This window comes from Suricata suricatta, chromosome 17, assembly GCF_006229205.1.
Source record: "Suricata suricatta isolate VVHF042 chromosome 17, meerkat_22Aug2017_6uvM2_HiC, whole genome shotgun sequence".
Classification (NCBI taxonomy): Eukaryota; Metazoa; Chordata; class Mammalia; order Carnivora; family Herpestidae; genus Suricata; species Suricata suricatta.
Window position 1 is genome coordinate 600,786 of NC_043716.1, and position 12,627 is coordinate 613,412.

Below are 12,627 nucleotides of genomic sequence, written 5' to 3' on the forward strand. Positions count from 1 at the left end.
CTCTCCCAGACTGTGTCACAGGGTGCCCGGGAGCCACGGCTGGGACCGCGCCTTCCTCACTTGCTCCCTGGCTCCTCCAACATCGGCCACAACTGAAGAGGGACAGCCTCCGTAGGTTTCTCCTCATGCAGATGGGGAGACTGAGGCAGGGGCACTGCTGCTACGGGGACGTGGTCTCTCCGACACAAGACTCGTGTGCCTGGTGGCCAGGGCTGAAGCCCCGGCAACGGCGGGTCCTGTGTGCCTGGTGCTTTTACCATTGGCCACAGACGCTAAGATTCGGTCAGTAGCTAGGTCGCAACATTACAGACCCTGAGGCAGAGTCCGCCATGCCAGTTACAGCCGACCCTGGAGCTATGGGGGGCTGTGGGTGCTGACCCCTACAGTCAGGGGCCGGGGGCACTGACCCCCTCGAGTCACGGGCTGTGGGTGCTGACCCCCACAGTCAGGGGCTGGGGGCACTGACCCACCGAGTCAGGGGCCGGGGGCGCTGACCCCCCCCCCCGAGTCAGGGCCTGGGGTGCTGACCCCCACAGTCAGGGACAGGGGGCACTAACCCCCCCCCGAGTTAGGGGCTGTGGGTGCTGAACCCCGAGTCAGGGGCTGGGGACACTGAACCCCTGAGTCAGGGACAGGGGGCACTGACCCCCCACAGTCAGGGCCTGGGTGCTGACTCCCCACAGAAAGAATCTGCATATGATAGGGGCACCTGGGGGGCTCAGTCAGTTGAGTCTCTGGCTTCAGCTCAGGCCATGATCTCACGGCTGGGTTCGTGAGTTCAAGCCCCAGGTCACACTCTGTGCTGACAGCTCAGAGTTTGCTTTGGATCCCCTGTCCCCCTGTCTCTGTCCCTTCCCTGACAGTTCTGTCTCTCTCTCAAAATAAACAAAACCATTCTTTAAAAAATTTAAAAAGTGTGCATATCATTTTTGAGCCCTAAATCTTAACTCCTCATAGCCTACCCTTCTTGAGCAGAGCCTCACCAATCACAGAGGGTCGATCAACACGTATTTTGTGTGTTGTGTACGTTACATACTGCGTGATTGCGCCACATTGAGCAGGAGAAAAGAAAACGTGACTAAGAAACTTACAAGGAAGAGAAAACATGTTTACTGCACTGGACTGTGTTCACTGAAAGAGGACACCCCTGTGTAAGTGACCGCCACCGCCAGGCCCACGTGCTCCGGGGTCCGCTGTGGACTACGACATGCAGTTAAGGAAGATGCACCCCCACGGGTCACTCGGTTGGGCATCTGACTTCGGCTCAGGTCATGATCTCACCACTCCTGAGTTCGAGCCCCGAATGGGGATCTGTGCTGACAGCTCAGAGCCTGGAGCCTGCTTGGGATTCTGTGTCTCCCCATCTCTGTGCCCCTCCCCTGCTCATGCTTTCTCTCTCTCTCTCTCTTTCTCTCAACATAAGTAAACATATAAAAATTTCCTTTATAAAGGAAAGGGAGATGCACTCTGGTTTTGAAGATGTCGAAGTGTGTGAAAAAACTGCACCTTAGAACTGATAAAATGGGATGATTTATAAAATTAACAGCCATATAAAATTACGTGTTCTCTGTAAACACTGCATTTTCCTGGCCTCTCCTGTCCGACTCTGTGAGAATAATGTCTGGCTGGCGTTTTGGTGCGTGCCCTTCCGGGCACGGCGCTGCCCGCGTGTACAGCCGAGGACCGCTGATGCGCACGCGGGCTGTGCACTAGGTCCTGGGCTAACAAGCATGGTGTTGAATTTGCTGGATTTTTACAACACCTGACGTCTGAGGAACTGAGGAATGGGCGGGGGGTGGGGGAGGCTCTGTCATCACACGGCTTGACTGCTGGCCTCTTCCTCCCCAGACCCGAGTTCTTACAACACGCGTCCACAGATGCGGAGTGTTTTCCAAAACCCAGGGCGACAGCACGTCCTGCTCCGGGACCCACCTGCCCCTCCCTCGGCCGCACCCAGCGGGCCGCCTTCCACCAGCCCACACTAGGAGCCGCCACGTCCCTGCAGCCGCTGCGAAGCATCCCCTTTGTGGCCGTGTGGGCGCGGGCTCTGGGATTCCCTCCAGGCTCCCGCGCCACCCGAACAGGAGGGTTAACCTAACCTGCACTCCTCGGGCTCCTTCCTCAGGGACATCACCGGGTCAATTTTCTTCTCTTTCCTGGTTTCCATTTGACAGGTCTCAGTCCACCTGCAATGCCCCGGGTTTCGTGTGTCTGGGGAGGTGGCGTGGGGAGGCCCCAGGTGCCTGGGGGGCGGGGGTCAGCCGCAAGGGGCTGCATGCCGGGTGCGCCCTGCTCCTGACTGCCTCAGCGACCCCTCAGCCCCCCACCCCACCCCCGGCTTCCCTGGACGTTAGTTATGATAATTACTGGGCCTGAGGTGCAGACTCTGAGCCTGCATCTCTTCTGATCCTCGGCGCTCCGGACTGATGGTGGTCGGTACCTTAGAGGTGGGGAAACTGAGGCTGTGGCGTGGAAGGAGGGTGGGCACATAGGGGATGGGGCGGGGCTCGGGCTCGGCGGGCTCCCGTGTGTGCGCATGCGTCCGTGCCGGAAGCCGCGGTCCTGGCGGGGAGGACACGCAGCGCGGTCATCGGCGGCCCCACCCCTGCACCCTCCCGCCCTCCTGGCGCTGGGCCACGTGACTGCCCCGGGACAGAGCCACAGGCAGGAACGCGGCGCCCACAGCCCGGTGTGGCTTCCCGCACCTTCTCCCGGTTCTGCCGCCCAAGACGTCCCGTTTGCAGATGTGGCATCATAAGATGGTGGCGCCCCTGAGCGGCCACTGTGACCAGGGCCCCTTCCCGCCCCTGTGTGAGGCAGAGCGCTGCACCTCACAACCTGCCTTGCGTTCTGGCACCTGTGGCGCCTCAGGAGCACTTCCTGCTTCTAGTCTCGATTCCATGTTGGCTCCTTCCGGTCCTGCCAAGGCACACGTGGAGCACTGTCCCGGGACGGCTGGGGGAATGCTGAGCCCTGGCGGGGTGTGGGGGGCGGGGTGCTGAGCCCCGTGGAGGGGTGGAGGCAGGGTGCTGAGCCCTGGGGTGTGGCGCGAGTGCATCTTCACCGCTGGACCGGGACTCGGTCTCAGGACTGGCTAACAGGTGTGGTCCCTTCCGCAGGTGGCCCTCCCCCGGGCGGCGGTGCCCCTTGGCACCTTCGGAGCGTCCTCAGCGACTCCGTGGAGAGCTCAGACGATGAATTCTTTGATGCCAGAGGTGAGTGAACTCCATCCTCCCTTCATTGGCTGGGTGATCTTTCTAGAAGCCTTAAGGGGATCCCTGTCGGGGGTTAGTGACTCTCCCTCTTGGACGCTGTGCCCCACACTGCACATGCGCCTGACCCGGGAGTTCCCAAGGCAGGGCACTGGCTGCGTCCTTGGTCCACCTCTCGCCCAGAGGTACAGGCCACAGGGCATGGACGCTGTCCTCCTCACGCTGGTGGTTTGTGGGAGATGCAAAATCCAACAGGGACAGGGAGGAAGACACCTGGGGGGGGGTGACGCCCCTGAGCAGGTCAGCAGGTGTCAAAGACGCGGGTCCCTGAGGTAGTTGGGTCGGTAGCATCCTCTGCGCGGTCATGAGGGGAAGGAGCCTTCCGGACCGATGAGGTGGCAGGTGTGGCGCTCAAGCAGGACGGTGTCCGTTCCAGGAACTGGGGAGCCCTTGCGCCAGGGGTCAGGGGCTGGGTGTGAGGGGGCAGAGGAGAGGCAGGCTGCCTGCCCAAGACCCTTCGCTGGGCACACAGGATCAGCCGCAGAGGGGAGGCGGGGTGGTGAGCAGGGCTGTTGCAGATGTTCAGTGGGGACTGCCGGGCGGCCGCCAGGGCTCCTAAGAACAGGTGGTGGGGAGTGCGCCCAGCGAGGTGGGTGCGCATTTCTGGCTCCTCCGGGTGAGGGCAGGCCTGCTGGGGGGGGGAGGGGGTTAGTGGGTGGTGGCCAGAGGGTCCCCACGATCATGCTCTCCTGTCTGCCTCCTCCACCCAGGGGTCCCGGTCCTCACGTGGCCGGCTTGGCCCCACTTGGGGAAGTCACCATATCTGTGGGGCTCACTCCGGGGACCACCAGCCTGAAAATGCCTGGCCACACGGGGTCTTGAAACAGAAACAGACCATGTGCTAGGAAGACATCTGGACCTGGAGAGGACACTGGGGACATGGTCTCAGCCATGCCCTTGACCTCCTCTGGGCCTCAGTTTCCTAGTCATCTCCATGCCTCCAGAGGTGAGGATACCCAGTTCAGGTCATGTGCCTTTCGGGGCGGCACAGCTGGGCAGACCCGACGCCAACCCTCACCCGGCCCATGTGGGACCCGCTTGCCGTCTCCCACTGGCGTCTGGCTGGAGCCGCCGCCGGGGCTGCTTCTCCATAGCAACTAGTCCACAGTGTGACAGCAGCCACGTCAATATTTTGGTGCTTGGAACACTTTTATTTAAAATATTTTGGAGTTCATCAGGGTTGGCTTCCTGGATGACGGGATGGCAGCCAGAGGCGCTGGGGGTGGGCCGGCCGCACCCCACCCCTCGCGCTTGCTCACCGGGTTGTCCCCTGAGCAGCTGAGGGCATGTCCCACCCCTGTCCTGCACCCCCAGGCTGCGGAGGCCCCTTCCTCCTGCTGGCCCTCGCCTGGACAAGGCTATTGGGGTCTCCTTGAGTCCAGGCAATAGGTGAAGCTGTCCTCTGCTCCCCTGAGCTGGGCAAGGCCCCCGGGTCTAGGCTGTGGGTGTCCAGGCAGGAGTATGAGGCCGTCCAGGTCCCTGACACACCCTGGGCAGGATGCCAGCTCCCTGGGCCATGGTGGCAGGCCTGAGGCCTCATGTGGCTGGTGCCCCATTTGGGCGCTGTGGGGTGGGCGTTGGGGCCCAGGTTCCCAGACCCAGTCTACCAGGGATGGGGTGCAGAGTGAGGGAGAACGCAGGGGACCAGGAGGAGCCTGCGAGGTCTTAGTTCAGCACCACCAGCGTCTCCAGGCTGGGAAACTGAGGCCAGAGGGTTGGGAGGCTTGTTCAGGGTCACTCAAGGTCACTGAGGTCAGGCCGAGTGGGGACTAGACTCCACTCATCCGTGAGTATCTGTCCCTCGGGGACCAGGTGCTGCCCTCGCACAGGGGGTGCGGCGGATGGGTGCTGTCCCCGTGCTCCTGGGGCCTTGGGCAGTGGTGGGGCTGGGAGACAGGCGAGCTGTAAGGTAAGGGACAGACTCCTCACCAGCCAGTGAGACGGCTGACACTGAAAACACGCGGGACCGCACCTGTCGTCCACGAAGGGGCAGCTGAAACCAGGGCGTGGGCGCCAGGTGCCCATGGGGTCCGCCAGTTACTGCCTGCCAAGGTGGGGGCGTTGGGACTTGCAAACTGGTGGGCGGAGTGGGAGTGGCCCACAGTGCAGCCAGAGGCTCGGCTGCGGCCCCCATGGGCCCTCCTGCAGCCCGGCGTCCACCCGAGAGGAAGGGGAGCGGGGCCCAAGGACGCAGCACCACAAGCTACGCCACAGCTGAACGTAGCGGTGCCCTACCCGGACCACCAGGTGCGCATGCGCACCTGAGAGACTGCGCACCTGTGGGGCGTCTGCGCGTGCATGCAGCTCCGCTAGAGCGCAAGGCACAGGGGGCCCGGAGGGAGGGGGTGGGAGGACAGACAGATGGACAGAGCGCCTCCGTGACTGGGACCCCATGTACTCGAAACTCTGGGCTGTGATGTGTCCGGGCGACAGCAGCTCTGTGGCCCTCGGGGTAGGAGAGGGACGAAGGGGGAAGAAGGGAGGGGGAGGGGGAGGGGGAGGGGGTGAAACTCTGGAGATGGGTGTCAGGGGTGTGTCCATACGTCAGCACCTACCAGGTTCTTCTTTTGTTTATTATTATTTTTAATGTTTATTTATTTTTGAGAGAGAGACATCATGAGCTGGGAGGGGCAAAGTGAGAGAGAGACATAGAATCTGAAGACAGGCTCCAGGCTCCAAGCTGTCAGCACAGAGCCCGACTCGGGGCTCGAACCCACAAACCGCCGGATCGTGCCCTGAGCCGAAGTCGGACGTTTAGCTGACCGAGCCACCCAGGCGCCCCCACCCCCCACCCGAAAGTTGTGCTTTTAAATGCGCTGGCTTACTGAGCGCCTTGTGCCTCCGCATCGCTGCTGCAGGCAGAGGGTCTCCCCCACGTAACATGAGGGACTGGGCAGGGGTGAGTGGGTGAGGCGCAGCCCCTTCCCACAGCTCCTCTCCGGCCCTGTCTCCCAACATCTAGATGGGAGCCGGCTCGTTCCATGGGCTTGCGCAAGCGGCGGGGCCCCAGGTCGCAGGGGTCGGGGCACAGCTGAGCCCCTGCTGGCGGGACACTGGAGCTTTCTGCCTGCTGCAGTGTCTCCTGTGTCCCCTGCTCTGGTGCCCCCCTGCCCAGTGGACACCCTGCTCCTCTCCTGACGGGAGGGGGTGGAGAGCTGCCCTGGGTCTTGTGGAGCTCCCCGGCCCTGCTCCAATCCTGCTTCCTCCTAGCGAAGGGAGCTGCGGAAACCAATGATTTACGGACGCGGACAATCTCTTGGAGAACAGGGCCGGGGGGGCACAGCCTCCTGCTGGAGGGGAGGCGGAGGACGCAGGTGCAGGCTGCCGGGGGGCAGAGGCTGGGCCAGTGTGTGACCCCAGGCGTCTCTGGAGCCCAGGCCCCTCGTTTGCACGTGGCAGGGGTGGGGCTGGTTGTTTGGGACGCGTTGGTGCTGTGGCTGAAGGCGCTGGACGAGGGAGCCATCCCGGGAGTGAAGCGCAGGTGTGTCCCTGACCCTGGCCCTGCCTCTCCATCAGGGGTAAGAGTGGAGAAGCAGGTGCTGTGGGGCTGCCCCGAGGTGTCTGGGGGTGGGCACCTTGGCCCCCATAGACTCTACAGATTTACAGTGTCCTCCTTCACCCGCGGGACTGCCTTCTGGAAAGGGCTCTAGAACCATCAAAGAGATGGTGAGACAGGAACGGTTGAGGGCATGTGCGAAGGCCCAGGCTCCCATGAGGCAGAGTCCGGACTGGAATCCAGCAGACGGCCTGCCCAGAACACAGCGCCACCTAGAGGTGTGGGCGTGTGCCCGGAGGGAGCACACAGGCTCTAGAAGTCCTCCGGACGTGTGTGGAGCCTTGCTGGGGGCTGGGGGCCAACCCAGGACCTCCAGGCAGGCCACCAGGGTTTGAGGACTCTTGAACTAGCGTCTTTGGGTTTCAGTCTTGGCTCTAGTCAGTGACCTTCGGTGAGGTACTGAACTGCTCCGTGCTTCTGATTCCTGGTCTAGGAAGCGCAGATGAGGACTGCCTTTTCAGTTTTGTGATGAGAATCGGGTGAGCTGTGGTTTGTAAGGCGTTGTGACCGTCTCAGTGCAGAGGAAGCATTTAGTCAGTGTCGTTAAGTAAATCAAGTCGGCGAATCCATGAGGCTGAAGAGGTGCCCCATCAGAAGGGGGTGAAGGTACTGAGCGCCAGAGGGGTCAGAACTCTGGACAGCTCCCCAGGCTCCACCGCCTTGGGACCACTTGGCAGCGAAAGGGGTCCTGTCCTTTTATTCTCGGTTGTCATGAGCTTGAGGACTTTCCCCACCGCCCTTTAGTACCTGCTCCGTGAGAGAGAGCTCCGTGCCCCTCGCCAGGGGACACCCGTGGGTTTGTCTTGAGGGAATGCTCCTCTCGGGGACAGGGGACTGCACCAGGTGTGTGCAGCTGTGGTGTGGACCGCAGGGGCTTGCGCTCAGTGTGGTGGGGGATACGGCCTCACTGACTTCTTCAGAGTAATTGCCGAGCTCAGACTGGGGAAGGGTGCAGAGAGGGGGGCGCGAGGAGGAGGGGGCGTCACTAGGTTCATGAGGCTGAGATGAGAGCCAGCGGTCCCGGGCAGCTCAGGGCTTGTCTGGAGCCCGAAGTCTGATCCCCGTCCCTGCAGACCTGCTCCTGCCCCCTCGCACCCAGACACCTGCGCACCCCTTTCTCGTGCGGAGGAGTAACGTGATGTCTTTATCTGCGCCCGCCCGCTCCCCAGGACCTCACTTCACATCCTCACGGCAGCTCTGCGATGTGGACCTTGCCAGTCCCGTTTCTATGAGGGGAAGGCTGAGGCTCAGAGAAGTCAAGGCACTTACCCAAAGAGACTCTCCTCGCAACGGGCAAGGTTTTCCTTTCAGGAAATGCCACCCGCGGAGCCGGGAACAGAAACGCCCGAGGGTCTGCAGCTTCTCCCATGACCATGCCCTGGTGACTCTCTTCAGTGTGGGGGCCCCGGGGCTCAGCAGCGATGCCTGCTCGCAGCAGAAGCTTCCTGAACATGTCCTGCTGTCCCAAAGCACAGACGCATCCAGTAGCCAAGGTCCGTCTCCACGGCTAGGGTCACCTGGACACTCACGCCCGTCTCTGCTTCCCCCACAGAGGAGGTGGCTGAAGGGAAGAATTCCATCCTCATTGGGATGAGCCAGTGGAACTCCAACGACCTGGTGGAGCAGATGGAGACCCTGGGGAAGCTGGAGGAGCAGCAGGGTGAGGCCCCGGTGTGTGTGCCCGTGGGTGTGGAGTCGGTGTGCCGGCAGCTGGGGGCACGGGGGCGAGGCCCCGGGGTGTGTGCACGGGTGTGCAGCGCTGGTGTGTGTGCGAGGCCGCGGGCACGGGGGCGAGGCCCCGGGGTGTGTGCACAGGTGTGCAGCACTGGTGTGTGGGTAGCTGGGGGCTAGACCTCAGTCTTTTGCAAAGTCTTCTCTCTCCCCAACGCCTCCCCTCCCCCAGTCTAGGCCCCGAGCTGTGGCCTGCAGGGACTCTCGTGGACGCTTGCTCCGTGGAGTGGGCGCAGGATCCGCTGGCCAGGCCGGGAGCCTTTGACCAGGGCCCGGGCAGGGCAGCCGTGGCGTGGGCTCGGGACTTCCTTCGGCCGAGTGCCTGGGAGGGGACTCGCCCAGGAGGCTCCTGGAAGTGAGAGGGGAGCTCGACCAGGAGCTTAATCGGCCAGCAGAGCAGGCCCGGCCCTTTAGGCCTCCTGCCCGCCTGGCCATTTCGCGCTAACACGTTGTTTATTGAGCGCCTACTGTGTACATACGTTTGGTGGGAGGAGTGAAGGTGCCACGGCTGAGGTCTCTGACCGTGACGCGGTGACAGGTCCACTCAGGATGTCCGGGGGCCAGGCATGGGCTGAGGATTGCTGGGCCGGGGTGGGGGGAGGCGGGAAGGGTTCCTGACGGGAACCTGCGGGGCCAGGCGCGGAGAGGCAGGTGGAGGGTGGCGCTCAGCCGGGAAGCTGGTGGACGAGGGGGCTGTGTGTGATTGAGGTCACTCAGGAATGAGGGGCGGATGGAGAGCCCCACCTGGGGCCCACGGCGCTAACCTCTGCTCCTGTTATCCTGGGGCTCGTGCTTCCCGTCCCACAGGGCCCTCCTCCCCACGTCCTCGTGGCCCCGTCGCTCCTCCGTCCCAGTCCGGGCCAGGCCGCCCTCTCGGGAGGTGGTCCCTGCACTGCGCTGCGGGGGGGCCGGGGTGGAGCTGGTGTCTTGTCTGTAGCCTGTGCTGATTTCTTCGAGCCCCTGCCCTGGGCCACGGTGCTGTCCTGAGCAATGGGTACGCAGTTCACACATGCAGGACCCAAGACTTGGGGATGCATGTCTTGCCCAGGGTCCTCCAAGTTGGTGGCGGCATCTGGCTCAGATCCCTAGGGTCCTGATTCCTGGCTGGGCGTCCGGGGCTGCTGCAAAGCAGTCCAGGAAACCTGGAATCTTCAAGCAAAGGCCTTCAGGCCACTGTCACATTCACAGAAGGGCTGGCTGGAGTCTGGTCCCCAGGGCCAGACCAGAGGCGATTACCCCATTGTCACAGCCACATTTTTGTCTGCCCTGTCCTTCACCCCAAGCCCTGGAGGGGCCCAGAAGGGGTGGGGGGCGGATATCGGTAGCCATGAGGCAAGCCCAGACCATACTCGCCACCATCTGGCCGTCCTGTCCCAACCCAGCCCGGCTGTCAGAAAGCATGACTCAGCGCACTGGGCACTGGGGAGGGGTGAACGGAGGCAAGCGGAGGGAGAGGGACGCAGGGGCCAAAGCTGCGGCCTTGGGCACTCTGCATGGTCTGGGCTTGAACGTGGCTTCGCAGCCAGCAGGTTTATCACAGGCAGAGTGAGGCTTGTCCAGAAGTTGGGGGACAAGTGAGCCAGTACTGGGCTAAGTGCTCTCAGTGACGGGTCATCGCTATGCGGCCAGGTCCCGCTCTGGCAGCGCCTGTCTGCGTCGGAGCCTTGGCAAGCAGGAGGGGGCGGGGCCGGCAAGGAAGAGGACACTGGCTGTGTCCCCTGCTCCTGGAAGGGGGCTCCCTGCTGCCAGGTGTGGGCCAGCCCTCGGAGGGGCTCACAGCCGAGGAGGAGCGGGGTCCCGGCCACGGTGACCCTGCAGGAGGGGGCTGAGCTCGGGGCCTCAGGAGGGAGGCTCTGGGGACAGTTCAGGAGGCTGCCTCCTGCCCTCTGGGAATGTCCCTTTGCTGCTCCTTCAAAGAGTGGCTCTGCTGTTCAGTCCCATTGTGGATGGGGCAGACCTCAGGGACCCCTGGCCCGTGGGGGACTTCGTTTTAGCGTCTTTTCCACGGGCCATGCTGTCGAGGTGACGGTGTGGTTTCCGGCTGGTCCTGCAGCCTCCATCCGCCGGAACCTTCCATGTCACGTGGGTTCCCTCTGCTTTCCCCTCTGGGCTGTCCGCCACTTATTGGTTCTGACACTTGTGTATTGTCCCTTCTCCCTCCTGAGCTCAGTTCCAGGTTTGCATTTTCCTGGTGGATTTGGCTCAGCGTGTATGTGTGTAGACACAGACGTGTGCACACACGTGTGTATAATTGAGTATGTAACGTGCGTATATGTATATACATGACAGACACATACATGTGTACGTGTGACACAAGACATATGTCATGCGTACAGTATATGATGTGATGTATTAATATGCCTGTGTATAATATGTGAAACATTTACGTAAACAGGGGCGCCTGGGCGGCTCAGTCGGTTACGCGTCCGACTTCGGCTCAGGTCATGATCTCGCGGTTTGTGGGTTCGAGCCCCGTGTCAGGCTCCGTGCTGACAGCTCAGAGCCTGGAGCCTGCTTCGGATTCTGTGCCTTCCTCTTTCTCTGGCCCTCCCCTGCTCATGCTCTCTCTCTCTCTCTCAAAAATTTAAAAAAAAATTGCTAAAAAATTTATGTAAGTATATTCAAATATATGTATATTTATGTTACATATACAGATCCATACATACAACTTATTTTTATTATTTTTTCAGGTGCTTTTTTAAAATCTTTATTTATTTATTTTGAGAGAGAGAGAGACAGCGCGTGCACGAGCAGGGGAAAGGCAGAGAGTGAGAATCCCAAGCAGGCTCTGTGTGGTCAGCACAGATCCCCACGTGGGGCTCGAACCTACGAAATGTGAGATGAGGCAAAGTCAAGAGTCAGACGCTCGGCTGCCGGGCCCCCAGGCGCCCCCAAGTCCTTCCTGGTCTGCGATTTCCCTCCTACAGCTTGCGTTCCACAGAGGCTGGACCCGTGTCCCCTCCTGCCTTCCCTGGTCCCCTGGTCCTGGCCGGGCTCTAGAAGCTTCCCTTGGCTCTAACACAGTCAGTAGCTGACCTCCTTCTCTTCTTCAGCTGTTGCCATTCCTCTGCTCAGCTCTTCTGTGGAGATTTTTTTGTTTGTTAAAACAATCACCTCTTCATTTTCAGGTGTTCTGGTTCCCAGTCTCCCTGTCCCCGGCTTTCCCACGTCGGGCCCCCCGGTGGGTTAGGAGTGGATGGGAGAGGGCCACACACACTGCAGTTTGGGCTGATGAGCCAGAGATCCGAAGCGAGGCGACGGCACAAACGCGCTCCAGCGTGTGTCCCGCCGTCCTGGGGAGCACAGAGCCGCCACGGACCTTGTCCAAGCTAAGTCGGTCTTGCCAAGTCCTTGAAACATCGAGACATAATTCACATACCAGACAGCCCACCCTACGCGGGTACGTTCTGCCGTTTCTGGCTTTTGTTGAGCAGCTGTTGGCACCACGTGGCTCCAGGACGCCGTCGTCTCCCGGGAAAGAGGCCCAGGCTGTCCGCAGCCGCCCGCCCTTTTTCTCTCCTCCACACCCCAGAGTGTCCTATACGTGGGACCCAACAGCATGCGGTCTTTCGTAGTTGGTGTCTGCCTGAGCCTCATGCCTTTGAGGCTCACCCTGCTGTGGCCTGGACCGGAACTTCCTTCCATTTTCTGCTTGAATAACAGCCCCTGGTGTGGCCGCCCCACCTCCCATCCCCGCCACCAGCTGAGGACGTTCGGGTGTTCCCGCGTCTCACGATGGTGAGTCCCGCTGCCTACGTGTTCGTGCGCAGGCTCGTTTTTCTTAAATATAACTTCTTGTCAAGTTGGCTCACATACAGCGTACAGTGTGCCCTTGGCTTTGGGGGTAGATTCCCGTGATTCATCACTTACAGACAACACCCTGTGCTCATCCCAACAAGTACCTTCCTCGGTGCCCATCCCCCACCTCCCTTCTCCCCTGCGCTCCCATCCACCCTCGATTTGTTCTCTGTATTTAAGAGTCTTTTATGGTTTGCCTCCCTCCCTCTCCGTTTCTAACTATTTTTTCCCCTTCTCTTCCCCCCACGGTCTTCTGTTAAGTTTCTCAAG

General features: G+C 61.3%; 1 protein-coding gene across 1 annotated transcript in view; it reads left to right on the forward strand.

Annotated features, from left to right (window-relative positions):
* Positions 1 to 12,627, forward strand: part of PITPNM3 (PITPNM family member 3) — a 53,243-nt gene that overhangs the window by 963 nt on the left and 39,653 nt on the right. The window contains exons 2-4 of the mRNA XM_029928766.1: positions 2,745 to 2,811; positions 3,102 to 3,215; positions 8,381 to 8,488. Coding sequence (XP_029784626.1) covers positions 2,745 to 2,811; positions 3,102 to 3,215; positions 8,381 to 8,488 — 289 coding nt within the window. The remainder of the gene's footprint in view (positions 1 to 2,744; positions 2,812 to 3,101; positions 3,216 to 8,380; positions 8,489 to 12,627) is intronic.